At 39.8% G+C, this 24,232-nt stretch overlaps 3 protein-coding genes across 3 annotated transcripts in view; 2 read left to right on the top strand and 1 right to left on the bottom strand.

The window, feature by feature from the left end:
* The window catches only part of LOC138025483 (uncharacterized), a 32,017-nt gene extending 25,389 nt beyond the window's left edge, over positions 1-6,628 (top strand). Inside the window, exons 14-20 of the mRNA XM_068872684.1 lie at positions 537-697; positions 991-1,135; positions 2,652-2,906; positions 3,519-3,765; positions 4,515-4,733; positions 4,851-5,145; positions 5,609-6,628. Of these exons, the coding sequence (XP_068728785.1) occupies positions 537-697; positions 991-1,135; positions 2,652-2,906; positions 3,519-3,765; positions 4,515-4,733; positions 4,851-5,145; positions 5,609-6,173 (1,887 nt within the window). The 3' untranslated portion in view covers positions 6,174-6,628. The remainder of the gene's footprint in view (positions 1-536; positions 698-990; positions 1,136-2,651; positions 2,907-3,518; positions 3,766-4,514; positions 4,734-4,850; positions 5,146-5,608) is intronic.
* A 1,429-nt stretch (positions 6,629-8,057) lies between these two features.
* LOC138026405 (serine-rich adhesin for platelets-like) lies at positions 8,058-17,607 on the bottom strand. Its single transcript, XM_068873753.1, has 4 exons — positions 17,113-17,607; positions 16,747-16,797; positions 9,103-9,744; positions 8,058-8,711 (listed from the first exon to the last, which is right to left on the bottom strand). The coding sequence occupies exons 1-4, from the start codon at positions 17,602-17,604 to the stop codon at positions 8,640-8,642; spliced, it is 1,257 nt and encodes a 418-aa protein (XP_068729854.1). The 5' UTR covers positions 17,605-17,607; the 3' UTR covers positions 8,058-8,639.
* A 77-nt stretch (positions 17,608-17,684) lies between these two features.
* Positions 17,685-24,232, top strand: part of LOC138026401 (selenoprotein N-like) — a 15,152-nt gene continuing 8,604 nt past the window's right edge. Inside the window, exons 1-5 of the mRNA XM_068873745.1 lie at positions 17,685-18,122; positions 19,679-19,837; positions 20,582-20,750; positions 21,227-21,404; positions 21,908-22,059. Of these exons, the coding sequence (XP_068729846.1) occupies positions 17,817-18,122; positions 19,679-19,837; positions 20,582-20,750; positions 21,227-21,404; positions 21,908-22,059 (964 nt within the window). The 5' untranslated portion in view covers positions 17,685-17,816. The remainder of the gene's footprint in view (positions 18,123-19,678; positions 19,838-20,581; positions 20,751-21,226; positions 21,405-21,907; positions 22,060-24,232) is intronic.

Raw genomic sequence — 24,232 nt, 5'->3', positions numbered from 1 at the left:
ACCAGATATGGTAATTAAGTCATTGTTACCTACACCTTTGGCGGCTTTTTTCGTTGTTTTAGAGCTTAATTTAAGCAAGAGATTTCTAAACAAGCTTTTTCAAGCTTTTACAAAGATCCGGCTTAATCTCGACTTTCAGTAATCAGTTGCGAAAGTAAGGCACAATTGTTCAGGTTCAAGCGATGTTTATGATCAATACTTTTAAAAGTGGCCTGTGATTTTAGACTTTACACCATTGGGCAGGTGTTTGTTTTTTGTTAAACGTGGATACTCCGGTTACGAGTAACAGTTCGCAACGTGGCCTTGAGCATATTACCTGTTGATATTTTAGAGATACGAAAATCTACTTGGGCATCAAAACAAAACTTATCTCTTAGCAGGACCAATTTTTTTACTCAAACCGAGCAGAAAGGAAAAGGATGTACTCGTACCTAGCCTGATAAGGTAGTTTGTGGATATCTGAACCTGTCATCAGTTGGCGGTTTAGTTTTCGCTTTCGGTGGTATTAATTAAAAACCCGTCCAATTGTTCATTAGTTTGGGGCAGATCATTTTGGATATGCAAAGGAGAACAGAAACGGAGACAATACGCGGTCAACACAACAAACACTTAAAGGCGTAGACAGACAATCAGTCAAGCACAACCAATTAATTGCTTTTCTTGATTTTACTGGAGTCATCAATGACCTCAAGGTCAAGTACGACTAACGTGAGACGCATCATCATGAATCATGAGCACGTCGTGTGTGTCCCTGCCACGCGAAAAATGGAACATTTCCATATATGGATGTAAATTAACAACCAGATAAAGGATCATGTTACGCTTTAGCACTTCTCCTGAGAATGGTGTACACTCCCTTTCCTACGCAGTGACGGAAACGATGTTGCTGTTGCGGAGGAGTTGGCCGGTTACATAAAGGGGTCGGTGACTCAGTTTAAGTCAACATAGTCGAAACTGCCATCTCCAAATCATCTAAGGATAAACACGAAGAACACCCATGGCACCCGGGAAGAATTTCGACCCTCTCGACAAGAGAACTGCCTATGCTCTCTGCGCAGCAATTTTTTGCATTGTTTGTTTACAGAATCCGGTTGAAAGCAGCCCAGTTAGCTCAAAACTTGTGGCCGGAGGAATAGTAAGTGACTTTTCCCTCATATCATTGTATAATTAATTCCTCGATAAAAACCCAGTCGCACTTTTCTTGCCATAAGTGATCGGCACGCTTCCCGGCAAAACAAGGGGAAAATTTCTTGTTCTTTTTTTACAATTTAATGAAGCAGCTTTGAGGCAAAATTTAGTCGCTTCACATTGTGTCCTTTTAGCGAAAATCCCCAGACTATGTAACTTAAAACATTTACGTCATTAAGTTGATAAAAGATCCAAAGCGAATCGTCTTGCAGATACCCAGCTGAACCGGGGGTCACGTAAAGTGAAACAGTCGAAAAAGGATGTAATACCACATCTTAATTCCGTTGAGCTTAAACTTATCTGTTGTCTCGATAACTATGAATAATGTTTTGGAGAAGGTTAAGAAAACATTGTGGGAACGTTGAAAAAATATTTTGTTAGTTTTTCGTTGTTTTTGTTAAGGAAGCGTTAACATTTTCGGGGGCAAAATTAAAAGGCGCAGGCCTCATCAGTGAAAGCGGGTTTGTGTGGTAAAATATCAGCGCCCAGCTAATAAATTTTTAAACATCGTATGAATGCGACTGCGTTTGGTGATTTATGGGCACGAGTGATTTTTTGAAAGTTAATAATAACTACTTAATAACAGAGAGTGAGGTCAATACAGCAATACAATACAGCCTTGCCGTATCGACCGAGCGACAGTGAGGTTAATACAGCAGCAAGGCTGAGGTTTGAGATTTTGCTGTAACGACCGAACGGCCGAGGTTATTGAGTTGTTTATTATATGGCTAACAGAACGGTTCTAAAGCGGAAGAAAAACTAATTTGCTGAATCGATAATCGGCCCGTGGGTATTACCCTAGCACTTAGCTGCTCTTATCCAATCGGAGCGAGCGTTATATCGGCCAGAAACACTAGCCATATAATAAAATGTGGGTTACTAATCAAGCTTTTTCAGTCAAGGTGGCTGGATATTGGCCAAGTTCTTTTTTTTGCGTGTTTATGAGTCGAGGTACATAAACACGCAATAAAGAGAACGAGGCCAATATCCAGCCATCTTGACCGAAAAAGCTTGGTCAATATAAAACACCAAAAAAATATCTTTGATCTTGCGGGACTAAGCGAGAAATCCCGAGCGGCAAGATAGCTCCATCTTGCCCGCTCGGGTCACAATCACAGCGCGAGACGTAAAATGTGACGAGCTGAATTTTTCAATTCGCATCAGATTTGAATAAAGTAAAACTGACACCTGAAAAAGATGAACAAAAAAATAGTAGCCGTTTTTTTTAAGTTTGAAAAAAGACTTTGTTTATCTGTTCATGGTTTTAAAAAAGATTGAGGCCCGAACTAATATGAATTCGTCATTCCAACAATTCTTTGATAACTTTCTGGCGACACTGTAAGTTGCAAAGAGAGAAAAATATTGTGATTTGAAAATTATGTTACTTGTGCCTTTGACACTGAGAAGATGTGATGAGAGGGGAAGAGATAGATTTTCTGATTTGGGCCTTTGTTGCTTTGTAGGACTGGTTGACAAGATACGGATATTTAGTGAATGATGACCCTAGAACTGGAAATCTCAGAAGTCAACAAGACTTGGAAAAATCCATCAAAATGCTTCAACGTTATGCTGGGTTAAAAGAAACAGGCCAGATGGATGCTGATACAATCAAGCTGATGGGCAAATCTCGCTGTGGAGTGTCAGATTTTGGCAGGTCTGACAACAACAAACGGAGGAAGAAGCGATTCACTTTGCAAGGCTCATATTGGCAAAAAAAAGTATGTTTGCACCCTGAAGAAGTGTCTGTAAAGAAATACGTCGTATCAGCGACTCGATGGACACAATACAAGCTCAATCTATTATCCTCTCTATTCTCTTACGAACAATGTTCCTGGTTTGATAAAACCAGGTTTATGTAATCGCAAAGTCAGCCGTGGCTTTCAAAGGCTCGTGACGAGGTATATTTTTCGTAACTGATCCCATATACCCAAAATTTTGATCCCTGAACCCGCAAAAATTTGATCCCCGATGGGGACACCACGAAAAACATTGCAAAGCCCGATCCCGCGCGTTGTGATTCCAGGGGCCTGTTTCTCAAAAGTCCCGAAACTCGGGTGTCACAATTCCCTTTGTAACTCAAGAACGGAGAGGACTTAAGTCGTCAAACTTCCCAGTCATTTTTCTTTTTGTTACCTTGAAATCATGTTAAAAGATCGGCTCTCCAAAACAAGCGGTTTTCGGGACTTTCGAGAAACGGGCCCCAGATCCCGGGGCTGTGATCCCTGATCCCGGCCCTTTTCAGGCCTTTGATCCCTTATCCCATATACCTCGTTACGACCCTGCTTTCAAGTTAGGGTTAAGCTAAAACATAGTTGTTTCATTTATGACAGGATCTTACGTACAGAATCAAGTCCTTTACAAATGACCTTTCACAAGGAGAACAGCGACAAATTTTCAAGAAATCATTTGATTTGTGGTCCAAGGCCACTAACTTGAGAATCAAAGAGGATAGCCAACTTGCAGACAAGGATGTGGATATTCTCATCAAATTTGATGGAGGACATCACGGGGATGCGTATCCATTTGACGGACAAGGAGGAACTCTGGCACATGCCTTCTATCCACATAACAATTTAGGTGAGTGACTATAAAACCGAACAATCAATCACACTGTCAAACCGGCAAACACCAAAACAAATCAGTGAAGTTGAGGTTTTAAAACTTTTGCAAAAACCGTTGGTCGATAAGTCTTGCCATGCGTTGGATCAGAGAAGATCGTAATCAGTCAAAATTGATTAAAAAATATTTATGAAAGTCAAGTGGACTACTGCACGACTGATAAAACAACGCGAAAATGTATTTTTTAACGATATTTCGGCTGGCATTGACCAGCCGAAATATCAAAACAAACATAATCCATGTCTTTGTGGCGGGGGCACACGCGAAAGCAGCCACTTCACTCACAAGTAACACCTCAGGAAGATAAATTTTTGCAAATAAAACGTCCTCGCATATACACCCTGTATCTATCTGTAAAAGAAGTACATTCAACGATGAAATGATATACGAAATGGATCATATATGAACTGCGGATATGAAATCATGGGAACATTTGAACCCACAATGACCGGCTCCCAACGTCAGAGGCTCGGTTGGTTTGGTCAGAGGCTCGGTTGGTTTGAGCGTCGCGCCGGTATCGCGAGGTCACGGGTTCAAACCCCGTTGAAGTCCTGAATTTTTCAGGCTTCTTTACGCAATTGAAAAAAATGGCATTCATAACTGCGAGGATCATAGCTTCATTAGAAGTATATTCGTAAACTTAATCTGGCATTTTAAATGATAATTAGCTCACAACGTTTTATTTGTTATTTTATTACTCGTTTCAGGCCTTTCCGGTGACGCTCATTTTGACGATGATGAGCGATTTACGACTGGAACAAGTAATGGCATCAATTTAGATTGGGTGGCGGTACACGAGTTTGGTCACAGTTTGGGTCTGGAACACTCTAATGTACGCGACTCAATCATGTATCCTTGGTACAAAGGCTATATTCCAAACATTCAGCTCACCAATGATGACACTATGGGCATTCAGGCTCTTTATGGTAAGTCAAGGAAAAAAATTGCAAAAACTGGTGTTACTAATCCCCCAAGAAGTATAATTTATACAGTAATAAAACCGCAAAAGAAAAACAACATTTCCCGTACATTCCTTCTTTCAGGTAAACCTTCGACCCAAACACCGACAAATGGCGTCACAGACAAACCAACGCCAACCGAACCTACCATACCTGTTGAAAATGATGTGTGTTCGATACCCTATTACGACACGTTCTTTCTGGCTCCAGATGGAAAAACTTATGCAATAAAGGGCACCCAGTACTGGATCATATCATCTAGAACAGGGTTAGAGAGTGGGCCTCATACAGTGACTGACCTGTGGGAGGGCCTCCCTCAAAAAGTAGATGCCGCTTATAAGAGGAGCTCCCATCGTCTTGTTTTCTTTAGTGGTTCTAGGTAAGTGGTATTACCTGTCTCGTTTCATACTAAGGAAACATGAATTTCTTTTTAAAACGTGTATAAGTCGCAGGAAGAGTCAAGTCTGGTCTTTTTTAACTTCGATAAAAGCTGTCGTTCTTAGATTAAACCTGTTTTAAGTGAGGCAAAGCCATTTTCATTTGGAACCCAATTTTACACGCGACCTATGAAAGTCAAGACTTGTTTCCTTCATTTTATAGTAATTAGAAAGACGTAGATTCGCGGACGACGACAAACAACAAATGATTAGCTGCCTCTTGTGACAGCGGCGATAAAATCGTGAATTTTTTTTTTCTTCTGCCAAACCTATTTGCTAGATAGCTAAAGCTAACATGCGACGGAAGAAATGGACTGATACTTAGAACTACGAAACTATATTGACCTGAAAACTACTGAGAAGGAAGTAATGTTGTAACTTAATTTTTCCTCTTTCTAATTACAGATACTGGCAGTACTTCTATGACAGCAGTCGCAGGCGGTACATAAGTGAGGACAAGGCAAGTTCGATTACTGCCTACGGGCTAACTATGGATATGGCAAATATGGATGCTGTGTTTACATGGGGGAGGAACGGAAGAACGTACTTTTTTAAAGGAAACCAGTATTGGCGTTTTTACGGAAACAAGATTGACTATGGCTACCCCAAGAACATAAGAGCTTGGAAAGGACTTCCAGGCAAAATTAATGCAGCTATGAAATGGAGAAACGGCATATCTTATTTCTTCGCTGAAGGGAAGTATTACAGATTTGATGACATGGCAATTAAAGTGAAAGATGGTTATCCGAGGAGTATCGCTCTCGTGTGGATGCGATGTGAAAAGGACAATTTGATGGTCACAGATCCAACCTACACGACATCAGATGGCAACAATGACGCATCGATTGCCACTCCACAAGCCGCCGCGAAAGGCTGTCCTTGCCAGTGCTCCTCTGGCTCAACGATAATCTCAAGTAGTCTTGTCGTGCTGTTTTCTTTGGTGGTGTTTGCTTCCAAAGTAAACCTTTGAGTAATTCAATCAAGTTATTGTTAAAAACTTGACAAAAGACTGGACGTTTTTAACTAGATTTATAACCCTTGAGGTACGTCGTAAGAAAACGAAAGATGAAAAGTTGTCCAAGGATAGCAGCAAACTCGGCAAGAGTGTTAAATCAAGTTACTGTTCGAGACCGTTTCGAAATGATCATACATTAGTTTCTGCAGTATTTTACGATATTTTCCGTGTACATAGTAACATAGATTCACCGTAGATAGGGGACACTAGTTCTTTGTTTTAGTCCCTCAGGTTTTATTTTTGTGCAAATTCTGGGTAACAATGTATGATTGCCGATAGAAATTAATATATTGTAAGGTTATTATTAATACTATTTATGATCCGCAGACCGAGATGTTTATATACTTCTAATTTTGCATAGTTATGAGTCAGTTAAATTAAACTGATTAAAAAAAACGCAACCTCTTCCGCAATTGCCATCTTGTAATACCCAAGGCTTTAATCTCGTGCTCCTTTCTACGCCACCCCTCCCCCTCCCCCTCTCCGGCCGCCGTCGTCTCCGATCGAACCCAGCAGATTGCGTTGCACATAGATAGTTTATGGTGTTAAGATCAGCCTGACAGATGAACTTAAGAAGAATGGCAACCCGTTGTTTCCGTAGCTGGCTACGAGGTACGCAGAAACTAATAAATTCAAGTTGACGTATGTAATTTATTCAAAAGAGAATTTCTCGTTCTTAAGGCGTGATTCGCGAATGAAGCAGTGATCGATTGTGAATTTTACGGTTCGGTTCACTACATTTTTCACAAGGTCGTGTGAAGAAAATAGCACTCGTTTACTGATTAAGCCTAAGCGCTCTTTTCAGTGATTAGGCATAAACTCTCTTTTAACATTTTAGCTTTCATTTTACGGTTCCATTAACTACATTTTTCACGAGATCATCTCACTGCGTACCGCGTAGCCAACTTCTAAGATAGCCATTTTCAATTCGCCCATATGAACCATGTGACGGTTAGCCCTACTAACAGAATGGGCCCACAAAAGGACAGAGAAAAACTCTGACCAGGGTGGGAATTGTTCATTGCCGTGACTTTGACATCTCCAGTTCCCACGGCCTGCCCCAGTCTGACCTTGTAGCTCAGTCGGTAGAGCAGCGGTGATCTAATCCAAAGATCGTGGGTTCAATTCATATGGGTAAAGTTGTTGTTCTTAAATCCAAACCTTCAATTCAAGCATACTATCTTGCAATTTAAACGCGCAATCATAAATTCAAACATTTGTCTTTTGTCTTCCGCCACTTTGGTCCGGTAAATGAAAGTCCACCCAAGCTTTGGGTTTAAGAACAAAAAGTTTGCATTTTGGCGGGGATGGATACCCATAAATTCCCACCCTGGTCAGAGTTTTTCTCTGTCCTTGTGTGGGCCCATTTCCATTTGTAGGGCTAACGCTCACATGGTTCATATGGGTTAGGGTTAGGGTTAAACTTTAAGATCTTCTCGGACACTGATAAGTACTGTAAACCGAAAGTCTGGTCTGTTGGTCTATATGGGAGCATCTTTCACTTGCGTAGCGAGCAATCTCCCCAAAGTCGTCGCCCAAACAGAAGGGAGCGACTGATACATGTACGTTACCACTCTTCCACCGACGCCGTACCACAGTTTTGACCAACCACTTCATTTGCGCAAACACGTTGAGCCACGAAGCCGGGCCGCCGCGTAGCCCACTAGATATGCAGACACATAGCCCCGGTTTTCGATGTATTCAGCAGTTACTCCTTCATTTTGGTGTAGTTGATTCAGTGGAAACTGGGCGTCAGTTTGCAAAATGAGGAGCAAACGTCACTTAGATGCTGTTTCGTCTGAGACCCTTTATTGTCAGTTCAGCAAGACCAGACGATTCTTTCTACAATAGAAGTCCTTTAATGGTTTGTACCTTTAATACATACCTAACAAATATACCTTACTTTCTTTCGTGAATACTACGATTAAACACATTAAAGCTCTCTGTATAATGCTTTAAAGATGTGTCATTGCAATTTGCGGCAACAGAATGGCAAGAGCAGATTTGCTCCTTCAAATTTCTGATACGAAAATTGTTACTGAACCTTTTGCAAAGTGCACTCCAGCCGACAAAAATATAATTTTCTACTTTAGCCATAAAACACATAAAGCATGTGGTCTCCTTTCCTTCTTTTATTTCACAACTAAATTGGTTTGTTAAGAGGAAGTTTTTACTGCTTTGTGCCATTCTTAAAGGCCCAAAAGGGAAATTATGCATCATGCTGTGACACGCTCCAACTTCACCAAGTTTCAAGTGAAAATGCCCCATGTGGGTCAAATTAGAAACCGATTAAATGTGTTTCGTTAATCCTTAAAGCACAAAACTAAAAATAACCCTATTAATTTACAAGAACAATTCTTGACACAAAATGATGGGTAATAATAATTATTATTTTCAGATCACACAAAACTCACACACCAGCTACCAATTTTGTAGAAATGCCATCAGATCATTGGGATCGGAAGCAGCATCAACAGAAAGTCCAGTAATTTCCTGAAAACATCAATGAAACAAGAAAAATCCATTTTGTTTAACAGTATGGTGTAGATTGTCATAATAATAACTGTTATTTTCACTTGACGAATTTCAGTGTTTATACGTTTCAGTTGCCAAGACATACAGATTCCATTCTCACTGATATTTTTGTTGTTTAGACTTTAATACCTTAAGTTATGGTTTGAGGATTAATATGACAACTCAGTTAAATCCCTTTGAGCCGGCAATTACTTAAGTCTCTCTCCACTGAAAATAATTCTACTGGGAATTATATAAATATAAGAAAAATATGGACAAGTGATGGCCTTTTGAGAGAAAAGAGGTGAGGTTCATTTGGATTTCGAAGAACATCATTTTCCAAAAATAATGCATAAGAGATCATACTTACATTTTCATTAGCTGATGAACCCTTGGACTCTTGTGATTCTGCAGCAGTTTCCTCCATCTGAGGTATAGGGTCATTCAGCAATGGTGACATGAAACTGGTTTTAGTTTCTTGACGAGGTGTTTCAGAGGTGAGATTCATTTTTGTTGCACCTTGTTTTGGCGGTGTGCCCAACGACGCAAGACTTGATTTGCTGCCTTTTGGAGGAGTTGCGGTCGCAAGGCTTGATTTGCTACCTTTAGGAGGGGTCGTTGATAATAGGCTTGATTTACTTCCTTTTGGGGGCGTGGTTGATATTAGACTTGCTTTGCTTCCTTTAGGAGGTGTAGTGGATACAAGACTAGCCTTGCTCCCTTTAGGCGCTGAAGACAATGATGACAAACTTGCTTTACTTCCCTGAGCACTATTGGTGACACTGTGCTTTGCACCATCAAACGTAAATTCTTTTCTTGATAATGGCTCTGATCCAGGTATGCTCCCACTATGACTTGTACCTTTAGATCTTGTTTCAAGCTCATTGTAGAGTGCTTGTCTTTTAAACTCAGCAGTAGACATTGTATTGATTTCTGTACGATCAGATTCTAAAGCCAACTTCAATCTTTCTTCAAGTTCTCCTTTTTCCAACAAAGACAGGTCTTGTTGACTCTGATAGCGTTAGAAAATATAATTTCAAAATTAGAAAAATAAGGAACCTGTGGTAATTATGTAGATATTGATGGCATTTAACCATTGACTCTCAGGAGTGAGATTTTACTCTGTCTGACGCCAGACGATTTTACTCGTCATGGATATTTCAAACTGCACGCAAACACTCAGGGTTTCTAAATAACCGAGGAGAAAGTGCTGGCTTTGTAATCATTATGGCATTTGCAAATGAATGGACACTCCAGCCTTCTTGTATAAGGAAGACATTTACCATTTCCCCCATCTGAGAACCCCAACCCACCCTATTTGCCAAAGAGAAGGGAATGGAGTTCTCTGTGTAGTGGTCTGTCCTCTGTGTTGTTTCATGGTTGGGAAGATACAGAGTATCCACTTCCAAGGTGATACTAGCTACTAAACAATATGAGAGTAAACAAAGCTGTAAAATGAAGTATGACATAAATAATAATAATAATAATAATAATAATAATAATAAACATTTATAACGCACCAAAAACTATAAAATATTCTGCCTTGATATGTAATAGATAAAATATGAGCGGGAGACCTTTACAGGCATTTAAAATGGTTGGACGCGAATATTTTATCTTACTTGTGAAATGAAACAATAGAATGTGTTTGTCATGTTAATCACGCGGGTGTGGAGCTGTCCCATAGGAGTTTGCAAATACTCAGCACTGAATTAGGCAATTCATTTTCAAAGAGCTTTTGTAGTAGAAACATGGCTGGTCGGTTTAGCTCTCCAAAGGGTAAAAAAAAAGAAGAGACCAGCAACACAATACAACAATAAATGGTGCAGAAAAGTCTTGGAGGAATGGCAGCGATGACGGCAAAATACATGTGCAATGTCAGAACTTGTTGCAGTGGCCCGTCTCTAATGTGAAGATGTTCAAAATCTGACCGTTTCACTAGAGCACATGTCACCAAATACATTATATTTTTGGTTGAGCAAGTTCGTTTGTGAAGTGGCCAATCAAAATGGAGAGCGTTATCCACCCAATTCGCTTTATTTATTAATTTGTGCGGTTACCTAACTGTCATTTGTGTGAGACTGGAGGAGAGGATGCATTAAATGTTCTCAACAAATTTGACAAGAGACAAGTAAATTGTTATGTAATAGTTGTGATTGAAATGTCAAACTTGCAAAAATTAAAAAAAAGAATCATGTTAATTTAACCTAAAGTAAACTATTTAAAAACTAGTATAAAACAAAGTATCGGGTAGCGAACAAGGAAGTGAAACATCCAGGAAGAGCAGACAAATGGAAGCACATGGAGAACCTTACATCCTTGGCCGAGGAAGCAGCAGCACCCAATGACCAAGGAACAGTGTATAAGATTACCAAGGTCATAACAGGTAAATGGCACACAACCAACATGCTTGTAAAGGAAAAGAACAGTACCTTATTGACATCAGAGGGAGAGCAGGAAAGGCTCTGGACGGAGCACTTTAGAGAGGTTTTGAACAGACCACCACCATCATAAGTGCTAAACATCCAGGAAGCCGCAACCGACTTTGACATAAGCACAGATGTTCCAACTAGGAGGGAAATCACCCAAGCCGTAAATTCCCTGAAGAATGGAAAAGCTCCTGGCCATAATAATTTAAATGCTGGACTGTTTAAAGCAGATCCTGAACCTGCTGCAACCATTCTGACCCCCTTATTTATAAAGATCTGGGAGCAGGAAGAAATTCAGTCAGACTGGAGTAGAGGAGTGATAATTAAGATACCAAAGAAGGGGTCTCTAAGTGATTGTAACAACTGGTGTGGAATTACCCTTCTGTGTGTGCCAAGTAAAATCTTTTGCAAAGTCATTATACAACACATCACTCAAGCTGTGGTTGACATTCTGCGAAACGAACAAGCTGGATTTTGCAAGAGGCAAGGATGTTGGGATCAAATTTTCACACTACGGAATATACGGTACTTGAGCAATGTACCGAGTGGAACAGGCAGTTGTATGTAAATTTCATTGACTATGAGAAAGCGTTTGACAGTATCCATGTAGGGATAGTCTTTAGCAGATTCTAAGAGTATATGGCATTCCACAAAGCATTGTCAATATCATCAAATGCTTCTACTCGAACTTCACATGTTGCGTCAGACATGGGATCTAAGTTTTGAAGTTAAAACAGGGATATGTCATGTCGTCTGTGTTATTCAATATTGATATTGATTGGGCGCTTCGTCGCACAGTAGAAGATCAGCGAAGAGGCATAAGATGGACCCCTTTTTCTACACTAAAGGACCTCAACTTTGCAGACGATCTAGCCCTATTATCCCACACTTGGCAGCACCATCCAGGAGAAGACAGACTGGCTCAGCATATTCAGCAACCAGGTCGGCTTGACAATTAGCTTGAAGAAGATGGAAGCCATGTGTTTTAATGTCCCTTTCCTAACAGAGATCAGGGTAAAAGGAAAGGGCATTCTGTACACCGACAAGTTCACATACCTTGGAAGTGTGCTTTGCCAGGATAGTGGCACTGGCCTGGACATACAAAACAGGCTGAATAAAGTGAGAAATACCTTAAAGTTTATGGGTTTAAGATCAGTGTGGAGGTCTGCAAGCTATAGCCCAAAGATGAAGCTTAGAATCTATCAGAGCTGCGTGATGTCGACTCTTCTTTACAGCTCGGAGTGCTGGCGAATGATGGAGCACGACCTTTCAAGACTAGCGTCTTTCCACACAGCTAGCCTCAGGAAGATTCTGAGAATCTTCTGGCCCCGGAAAATATCCAATGATGAGCTACTGAAGCAAACCAATCAGGAGGATATTCGTACCCTTGTCACCAGGAAAAGATGGAGAAGGATCGGGCATGTGCTGCGGAAGGGCAATAACAACATAGCCAGAATTGCAATGCGCTGGCAGAGCAGAGCAGAGCAGAGCAGAGCAGAGCAGAGGGTGCCCAAAAACAACCTGGTGCAGAACTGTAGAAAAGGGTCTAAGGGAGTTCAATTACAGCTGGAGCACTATTGAAAAACTGGCTAAAGATAGGCAGCATTGGAAAGATTTCATTGCTGCCCTATATGCCAAATAGGCATGATGGGCAGTAAGTAAGTAAGTACTGTATAAAACAATTAATGTTCATGTAATTGTTTGAAAATTTTATAATTATTCAAAAAAATGATATCAGTAATATCATAAAAGAAGACTTAAAGCAATTCTAACTAAATGCCATAGTTTTGAGCTCTTTTTTTTTTATTTCTCTAAATTAGTTTGTTTCCTTATGTGCAATGGAATACTGTTCCATAGTGTTGGGCCAGCTTCAATTAACTCTTTCATCCCTGAACCGGCCATACCTAGTACTTTACTCTGTCTAACGCCAGATGATTTTTCATGTCAATGAGGAACCCCCAGAAGTCAAGGGGTTAAAGAAAGCTCTGTCACCAACCGTCTTACAATTAGTTCTCGCAACTACTAAAAGTGAATCATCAGAGTTTCTCAAGAAGTAATTTTAAGGACCCTCAGATTTGGATCCCAGCAGATGTGATAAGTAAGGAGGCCTTATACCAGAAAGATGATTTTGAAAATAACTCTATATTTCACAGACAACCAATGTAACTCTTTTAAAACTGGTGTTACACATGACTATACTTTGCTACTTCGCAGACAATACGATAATCGAGGTGACATGTTACTAAGGCATGGACCAAAGTCTTGGTGGCACCCTCAGTTAAAAATTTCCTTATTTGTCTAATGTTTTACAGGCTATAAAAATGCTCTACTGCAAACTTTACTGTTGTGTTCACTCATTGACAGATGATGATCAAACCAGTCACCAAGATTACGTATGATTCAACAGGGTTGATCACTGCATCACCAACTGTAATACAGTTGAATCTCCATTATCTGGACCTCAATTATCCCGGTATTTGACTATCTGGACTTGCTCCTCTGGTCCCAGTTTTTCATACATATTAATTAGTCACATTTTATGATCTGCAGCAAACCATAATATTTCCTCCAAACTATGAGATGAAAGTCCAGTTCGAATTGAATCTTTTTCACTTTAAAACAAAAATCTTTACTCGTTTCATGCTCACACACACCATAAACTAATACAGTGCATTTCACTGAGCTCTGATTGGCTCAGATTTGCTCTGTTGCTAAGTGAAATGCTATGCTCCATTAGCTCAATCAGCGTGCTTTGAAGAACACGAGGTACATTCACGTCAAAACAAATTCATTATGTCCACAAAATGTAAGCGATCCATTCTTTCCATAAAAGATAAACAGTCAATTATTTTGCAATTAGAAAAAGGAACCAATAAATTAATAATTTTGTAAACTGAGTATGGTGTTTAAGCCAGCGGCAGATCTCTGATGTCCGCAAAAACAAGGATAAATTCATGAAGTTCGCCAACAACTGGTCACAACTTGGAGAGCGATGAAGGACTAAAAACTAACATAATCATTGAAAGTGGCCCATTGAACAGCTTGATACAGCCCTCTACAAACCAAAGCTGTTGAATGTTTCAAGAAGTGTTTGACATGGATGGAAAGACACTCGTCTGACAATGTTGACAATATTACATTTATGCAGCTTCAAGGAATGATGGAATTCACTATGCACACACCCTTCAGCAGCTCGACCAATGTAAAAACGTTTTTGGATTACTTTAATTGCAAAGGCTTGTAGCAATTGATTTTTGGGCAACTGTTTATGGTTTTTCCCACAGCAATTTGTAAATTATTGCGTTTTATTCACGCATGATTAAATGTTACTCTTCTCTAACTTATTCAGTGTTGTTTTTGGCTCATTAATAAATTATTCATATTTTCGATTATCTGGACTTTCGATTATCCAGTCTAATAAGTCCAGTTCGCTCAACTTTACTTCAGCTTCAAACTTCCCAACTACTGGTAAGGGCTCGGTAGACCTATATCCATAAATCTCCTTTGAGGTAGGTAAACGGTGAACATTTTCCAGCTGATTGAATGAACATGAGTCAATGGAATTCACTCCTGCTCCAGAGACGATTAAACATTTCACTGTCTTATCCCCAATGATAACTTCAGTTAGTGGTTGCACCTTTCACACACAGAATGAAGAGTGATACGGTAGGTGTATTGTTCATTGGTGGACTCATCGCCATCCCTTTCATCCACTGTATTAACTTTCTTGGAAGTTGCTTCTACATACCCTTGTAAAATGTCCTTTCTTGTGACAGTGCTTGCAGGTTTCATTCAGTGGTGGGCAAAGTCATCCTTTGTGAGGGTAATTTTCTCCACACCTGTAACATTTCTTGCTTTCAAGCGATTGCTTTCCTTCGTTGACTGTTTGAGCGTCCAATATTTTGGCTATTAACTTCTCATGTTCTTCGGACATTTCTAGACCCCGGCCATAGTCGAGTAGAACTTTAAGATTCATGTCGTCTCAAAGAGCTCTGCAACTTAATCGTGAGGATAAGCAGGACACGACTATGTGTGACTTGATTTCTTCATCTTCATTAGCAAACTTGCATGTTTGAGCCAGGTGTCTGAGCCTTGTGCATGCAATAAGAGTCATTGACAAGTGACTCACCGGAATTCTGAGTAGCATTTCTGAACATAGGTCATGTTTACTTTTGGCTGAAAGTAAGCATCCAGAGCTGCTACAGCTTCCTCATACTCTTTCTCTTCCCCTTGATCTGGAAGTGTTTTGAATATGTCGCTGACTTCTTCACCAGCAGAGTATAAGAGAAGCACTCGTTTGCGTGTCGGATCTTTCACATTGTGGGAAGCGAGGTACATTTGAAAGCGTTTCTGCCATTTCTTCCAACGTAAGCCGACTGAAGCATCGTCTTCGTGTATGGAGAACGAAGCAAATGGAGATATGATGTTCACCATTTCGCTTCTTTCCAATGTGGTCGATCCAAAGTATCTGTAAAATGAGCTGTAATAGTAGGCGAGTTTGCTTGAGTTATCCTCGCTGGCAGTTATAGAGTTCGTGATTATAAAGATTTGCTTTTTATTCTCCAACACAGTACTCTTTTTTTACACTCTTCCGATTCCTTCTCCCTCGCATGCTCGTCACACAATACAATGACATTACATTTACAAGTGCAGCTGGGAAGTTGAACCACGGACTACCAAGATCAAATTCAGCAAGAGGTCAGAGCGGGTCTTGAACCTGGGATCTCAAGGCAAGCGCCCTAACCACTGAGCCACACTGCCTCCTGTATGGACATCAGTATAAGTGTAGATGTTGAGCAAAAGTTGAGCGACAACCTTGAAAAGTGCAGAAGCATAAAGCAAAAACAACACAGGTCCCAGACAACTGCCCTGGGGCACTCCAGAATCTAAGTGGAAATATTTAGACAGGTGCACACGCTGTTTCAAACAGCAAATACAATGTACATGTATAACAGGGCCTTAATAAATCAAAGTGAGGACAACCATTGGCTACAAGTAGGAATTAGGATTATGGACCAGTTGCAACTTGAAGCGGGCATTCATGTGCGAAATTCAGCTTTCTGACCACCAGGTCACATCCTCAAAGTGACACAACAGCAGAAAAGCAATAAAAATGAAAAAGTCTTGCAAACAGTTTCTCAAGTTTCTCAGTTTCAAGGCATTGAGGAGCTGCTTTAGTACACGTACACAGATACCCTGCGAGCAGTTGGTGTACGCTTCCCGAGAGAGAAACCACTGGGAGCAACCGTTTGATTTTCCATTGCGCATGTGCAAAGTATGTCACACCCCACGTGATGTGATGTATTTGACATCACTTCATTACATTTTGCAGTAAATCACTACACAGCAGGCTTGCCCAAATGCAGCAGTTGCGTAGCTGAACGCACGCGCAAGTGCCAAAACAAGTTTTCTAACTCATTTTACCATTTCAAACTTAATTTATTCGTCCTTGGTGCTGAACGGTGGCTCACTCAAAGAAACTAACGGTTGCTCGCAGTGGTTTCTCTTTCAGGAAGCGTAGGAGAAACCAACTGCTCACACAGTAGTACATAGATTGCTCTGATTGTGTAAAAATAAGCACTCACTTTGGTTTCCCAAGACCATGGAGCAGAAAACTGGTCTTTTGAATGCATCTCCTAAAAGAAATGAAAATTTAAAAAAGCACAATGTGCAAAGATTAAAACAAAAGAATCTAACTTTATGCTGCCTCTTCATTCCTCAACATCTGCATGTTTTCATCATCTCTGTGCCACACCCAAACAATGGCATTGACGCTTTCAAACAACTTCTCTACATCGCTTTAATTTTCACAAGCAAATTTCTAGTTGCCAGTGACGAAAAAGACGAATTCAAAATCAGAATTCAATTTTAAACTATTTTCTTTGTGTCATGAACCCTTTAAACTGCCCAGAAACTATTATTAAATCCCCACAGTATTGTTGGAATCTCACCGAGACAGATGCGACGCTATCTCGAGGGTTGAAACTGTTTTCGGAACCCGAAATTCCGTGGGCCAACCTCAGCACTGGAAACCAAACAGGCTTTCTTGTCGAGAAAGTATCATCTACGTAATAATGTTTTTTAACTTTGGGGCCAAGCATTCGATCATCTATGAGCTTGTCTTGCTCTTCAGGGCTTAGTTGATCCCATTTGCTGCCACATTCGGCGATGACCTCTCTTTGTTCGGTGATAATTCTTCGACTCATATGATTCAGTGACTCAAAATACGACATAACGTACTCGTTCATGTCTTTAACTTCGGTGACATACTTGTTTTTTGGCTCAAAAGAAAGCCTTAGCCTTTCTATCTTAGATTCAATCGGTAAATCGACAGAGCTTGAATCCTCCATGTCGTCGAAGTTTTCAGCAAAAGCTTTTTCAATGGCAGCAGTCACTTCCGCTTCCGAAATGATGGTCGCCATGTTTACTCTAGTTCCACTCATTGTTGTAACAGGTATCCTGATTGGTCAAGTATAAAATGTGACCAATCACAGGGCATATTATTATTGTACTTCTTTAGTTGTTTGGTGTCCTCTCTTCGGGAGCTTATTTTGCACGCGATACCACGGAATGTTGAAGCTACATTCCTTGTAGCACGACGTTGTTTCTTATTATGGATTTATGGACTTTGTTGTGCAAATGTGATCTTTAAAAGATGAGAAAAAATGGTGACATTGTTGTGGAGAATCCCCACAAGAACCAAACTTCCGGGTGCAAACTTGTTCTTGCTTCGATCTTGTTCGCTGCAGTTGCAGTTGCTGTCGACCGTCTTGTTTTGTCTCCAGCGTTTTTAAACATGTCAAACCAAAAAGAAACCGACGAGGGAGGTGTGCAATACGTGCAAAACGATGCAGTGGACGAAGATATCTTGAGTTTGTTTGTAACTTACGACGAAGATTTAGATGGTGTTATTGACCTCGCAGAATTTGTCAAAGTTGGAAACAAAATTTTGAATCGAAAAGTAAGTATATTTTGTCTCTTGTTTCCAAAGTGTGCCACCTTATGTATGTGTGGTGCGTAGATGTAGGGATCCGTAAAGTTTTTAGGCAACGGATACACACAGATTCCGGAAAGTTCAGTATTTATACTGTGTTAAGTCTCTCTGCAGCTCCTGTATCCTGGCTGGTGGGTTCTGAGTTTCAGCAGTAGGGTCTAGGGTTAGGGTTATGACTATTTAGGTCGAATTTCTTTTAGAATTTCAGAATATAGGGTACCATCCGTCGTGATAACTTAACTAGAGCGACGTAAATGCGGGAATAAGCTCAATGTTAAAGAAATCGACAAATATTCCCGAAATTCAAGACGCGGAAGCCGTTATATTCACCCAAAAGCCATTGCAGTCATTGTTTTTTTTTTTTTTCAAATGACACCTTATCCAAATGCATGATGTGATTGGCTGAATGAACTTAGACGAATCACATGGGAATCAACATGTCAGCTATCAGGGTAATTTATGATGACGATGATGATGATGATGATGATGATGAACTTTATTCATGTGTCGATGTATTTAGCTGACGCTAATTGGGGACACAACATAAAGATAAAATAAATAATGAATACTGTGATAACTAATAAATAAGAAATAAGCTATAAATTATATATACATTTACAATATGCTAAAATAATCAAAATAATTCTAACAACACAAAAGTTAGTCACAGTGTGCAATGACGTTTGGGCAAATGTGGGCCTTTAATAGATGAACATGTTCATTACAAGAGAAATATTACTGGCCCCAGTTGTTCAAACGATGGATAGCACTATCTGCCACATAAATCAGTATCCAGTGAATAAGTCATAGCGAAACCAATTGCGCTATCAATGGATAGTGATTTATCTGGTTGATAGCCGCGTTATCCACCTTTTGAACAACTGCGGGGGCCAGGTGTCTATGTTGTAGTTCAATTTGCACTTTGGTACAATTTGTTTTTGAACTGGTACAGAAGAAATTGTCCCTTGGCTATCTTGATCTGCTCTGTGCTATTGAGTCACAACGGCTGCCTTGGGAGAGGAATGGAGGGGGGGGGGGGGGGGAGAGCAGGGCTTAGGAGTTTTTTCCTTACAGCAAGGACAAGATTGTCTTCTCTAACTTATACATTGTTTGGCTATGTACATTTCTGATGACTCTGTAAAAGGTTGAAATAATCTGATCCATCAAATCTTGATACATACAGACAAGACATTAATAGATTAGAAGAGTAATCAGTTTGAATGCTTCAAAGTAATAATTTGCACCACTGACAACAAAACAACACATTAAAACAAGCTACATGTAAATCTCAATTCAACCTTATATCCATTTTACTTAGTGAATATACTTGTTACTTGTTCTGCATATAATACAAAAAGTTACGTAACATAGAATGTAATTTATATAGAAAGGTTGACAGGTCATGAGGCATTCTAAATTTCTCCATTCCAAGAACATTAGGAAATTCACATTATTTTTGTAAATTGTAAGAGGTCTCATTGTAACTTAGTTTAGTTTCCCATAATTTAATTTATGATTTTCAGGTAGCAGATGACCATCTCCAGGACAAAGCCATCAAAAATGTTGTAAAAGACCTGTTAGATGACGAGGATGAAAAACTGACAATCGTGTCTCATTTTACTCCTCTGATTTTATCCACGATGAAAAAGTATTCTGATGACCAGGATTCTGAATACTTTGGTGTAAGTTGTCCAAATTTGGAGAGAGTTGTGAGGGATGCTTAATTTTCCTTCTTTGACTACTTGAGTATCTGGTTTTAACAATAATACTCGAAAAGAGTGGATAGACCAAAAATGATTTTATTTGCAGAATTAAGGTAATATCAAGGTTAAAGTGCGTCAATGTTCAGGGATCCACTGTGATTGGCTAGGCTGTAGTGGTGTGTGTCTGCCTAATAATCTTGTGTTTATAAGTAGTGTGTTCAAATTAGGCGAAGCTAAATAAATGAATAAATAAATAAATAGGTGGTCATTAAGGGCTGGGGGCCAAGCATTTTCTCTGCCTCCCTAAAGTTTCACCCCACTTACTTAAAGAGAGGAACAATAGATTTGACACAATAAATTCACTATTTCCCAACCAGCATCTCTAATTTCCCTACCTACTAAAAAAGTGAGTGACAGCCCTGCAGATGTTGGAGCTGCTGCTGTTGCATATGGTACAAAACCTTTACCAATAATCCACTTCAGATCCAGTCATATCATTAGAACAACCGAAAGGCAAACTAAAATGTGAGTATACTGTAAAATGTTCTTAGATTAATTTTCCAAAACCAAACAGTGCAGTATTTTCTCTTTTTTCTAACCCTAGATAGATACATAACTTGTACAGTGGTACCTTCTTGTTTTGGTATGGGCATTGTTTTAGAAAATTACAACATCTCAAAGATTTGTTGTGTTAAGTTTCATTTATTCCTTTTTTGCTATCAGGAAAATGAAAAACAAATGGAAGGGCTTGCGTCATGGACAAAAGCCAGTGTTCCTATAGCAACCTTCTCAATGAAGGAATTTGAAGCCTTTTTGCCTGTACCAGATCAATCCCTTAAACTATCATTGGCACAACCATGGTACATTGTAGAGTCCAGATTCGAGAAGTACGGTAGGTATACCTTTCTGGTGTTTTCCTTTTCAAAATAGTGGGAGGTAGTGAAAGTCACTGTGAGTGGGAATTTATGAAAACATTTTTACTACAACTTGAAAGCCTCACCTATCCATAATCCTGGACAAATGGAGTACAGACTTCTTCCAGTTGTTTGAACTTCTAGACCATAACTTGAGAAGTAGGTCCACAATCACCCCTCTGCCCCCACCCCACCCAGAACAATGTTGATCGAGGGGGGAGGGGTGGGGAGACCAGATGGAAAAAATCTCCAGATTTTAGATCTCCATAGGTTGGCATCTCTAGAGTTGCAGTCTCTTCTGGTTTTTCCCCTCATGCACTCACAATATCTGTAATTTTCATGATGATTTTTATGGTCTTTAACCTGACATAGGCTTTCTTTGGAGCATAATTATATAACTCCATAATCATCTCGGGTGTTATTGTCCAATGTTACCTATGTATCTATTTTTTAGGTCCTGGTTTGACCAGCAATAGATATTATCCTCCAGTTGTAAAAGGGAGACTGGCCATTATCTACAGACTCTTGGCAATGTTTCATCCACGGCCATTTTTACTGACCAGGTTCAACCCGCAAGGATCTGTGGCTTGTGTCAGAGCTGAAAACAAAGATTACATAGATGTTGTATTCAGGTTTGTGTTTTAAATTAGCACTCAGTTGTTAGGATAGGGAAAGTTGGATTCAAACCTAGCATTGTAAAAAAGAAGCTGTGTCCCCTAAACTTTGCTCTTTAAATTATAAACTTTAAGATAAACTGCTGGGTTGACCCGAACCTAAACATAACACTAAACTTTATCCCATCTTCCTAAGCCAAATGTTTCAAACGATATACCGGTATGGGGAATCTGAAATAGGCCCAACTCTCCCCTTGTGATGAGTACAATTTAAAACTGGCATTAGAAGCAAGTCAGTAACAGCTACATTTAAATGTGGCACCTTATTGGGCATGTAAATAATTTCATCAAGGGTAAGTTAATTTGGTCAGGGTGAGAGGGTGTCTCTTGATGCTTTAAAGCATGTACTGTACATGTACCTCACCACAAATTTGATACACCTCTGGCTAAACGATTAAACCTACAGGAACTGGAGAATAAGAAAGAAATCATCCTTATTGAACATTTGATTATTTTGACAGGATTCATGCTGAATATCAGTTAAATGAGCCTCCATTGTTGCCATTTTGGTTCACACCAGGACAGTTTTTGGGAAACATTGTTATCAAGAAAGATGGCAGCTTTGTTAGTTCTTTCCATTTAGCTGTGCCAAACAACAGAAGTCTTAATGTGGGTAAGGAATGAGATGCAAATTCATCATCATCATCATTATCAATATTAACGTTTTGCATTTTGGAGAAACATTATAAACCCACTGACGCCTCAAACGCCCTAGGACGCCCCCAGTTGACAAGTGAAATCGTCAACCTACACGTACATTGTACCTCAACACAATCCCAGAAAGTAAAACCACTCTAGGAGAAGCATCGAGCAAAACAATTTGAGGAATTTGGGGTAATAATATTTCCGTTTGTGGACCTACAGTAATATTAATTGAAAGCATAAAATATAATATAATAATATACATAAATAATACATAATATTATGGTGATTATTACTATAATGTGTATTAAAAGGTCTAGATAGCAGCAACAATATAGATAGTCGTATAAACATAACAACTTTCTTTAATTTTCCAGACATGTTTCGACGGTACATCCGTCATCTTCAGTGTTACATATTTTGAAATCGCCGTTGAATTTAAAGCGCGCGCGATCTTACAAACTTTGTTACATTGCGTTGTCAATATTGTGTATTAAATCAAAACAGAACAAAACAAAAATTTAAATGAGTGACGCTTAGTTCCTTACAGGGAGAGAGTCAGGTTAATGTGTTTCACCTGCTGGTTGAGATCGGGCTTCTCCCATTTTATATACATGGATTCCTTAAGCTGAAAGATGCTGTCCCTGTAGGGCCTCGCACGCGTGTGGTCTATAAGTTTTCGTGTGCAAGTTGTAATGCTTGTTATGTTGGTGAAACCAGCCGACACCTCTCCACATGAGTGCGCGAGCACTTACTTTCAGACAGATCTTCAAACTTTTTAAACATTTGCAGAGTTCAGAGTTTTGTAAGGCATCCTGCACACTGGATTGCTTCGAGATCCTGGACTCTGCAGCCATTAAGTACCAAGTGAAGCTTAAGGAATCCATGTATATAAAATGGGAGAAGTCAGATCTCAACCAGTAGGTGAAACACATTAACCTGACTCTCTCCCTGTAAGGAACTAAGCGTCACTCATTTGAATTTTTGTTTTGTTCTGTTTTGATTTAATACGCAATATTGACAACGCAATGTAACGAAGTTTGTAAGATCGCGTGCGCTTTAAATTCAACGGCAATTTCAAAATGTGTAACACTGAAGATGACGGATGTACTGTCGAAACATGTCTGGAAAATTAAAGAAAGTTGTTATGTTTATACGACTATCTATAATGTGTATTAAGTATTGATGAGTCAATGAGTTAGTGCAGTTACCCTAACCTATAAAATGAAAGCTAAGATTTCAGAGAGTCCCGAGGCCTAATCACTGAAACGAGGACTAAGTTAGGCTTAATCAATAAATTATTGCTGTATTGACTGTGAGTCTTATTGACTCATATATGACTCATGACTCATTGACTCATAAAACAGGTATCCTCTCAACAAGGGTGAAAAGAAGAGGTGAAATCACTGCCGACTACCAGAATTGAAAAAGTGACAGAACATAAAATCTTTATAGCTTACAGCAGAACATTGGTCTAGAGATGCTTTTATTCCAGAGATTTAGTGACTTCACCTAAGGAATGAGCGCCAGCGGTTATTGTTACCCGCGCATGTGTATTACGGGCGTCCCCTCGTGGCGTATGTTTTGTTTTTGGGTTCGCCATCGAGTAGCGACCTTGTTGTACTTAGTAAAGTGTTTGTTGTTCGCTATTATCGTGTCGGCTGTCTTTATTACTGGCGTGGTGGCAGCGGCTCTTACCCTCGTCTCGTACTAAGAGAAAGCCAGCCCATAACGGATCGTCGACCGATTCCCAAACGAAGAACTAGTGAAACAGCTTAGCCGATAGCCGTGTCAACAACACTCACGAAGATCACAGCTAAGTACACATTTCGTCTTTAGTTTATTCAGCCAAGAGTACAAAATGAATCCAAGAGCACCCAAGCAGTGGTCCCTCACCAAACTGGAAACGATAACGTCATTTGAAGCCTGGAGACAAAATCGTCAATACATTCTTTCCCTCGATCGTAATTTTGCTTGCTTTCTCGCCAATGGCGCGACATGGTTGAAAAAATCCCCTGGCAGCCCTCTTCGTGGCCTCCAGGACGATCCCGAAACCGTGCCTCCAGCTTCCCGCAGAACAGCCCAACAAAAGTGTACTCATCTTGAATTAATGCTCAGCCAAATTGCGAACTATTGTCCAATAA

The sequence above is a fragment of the Montipora capricornis genome, chromosome 12 (assembly GCF_036669925.1).
Source record: "Montipora capricornis isolate CH-2021 chromosome 12, ASM3666992v2, whole genome shotgun sequence".
NCBI lineage: Eukaryota > Metazoa > Cnidaria > Anthozoa > Scleractinia > Acroporidae > Montipora > Montipora capricornis.
This window is presented reverse-complemented; position numbering and strand designations above follow the sequence as displayed.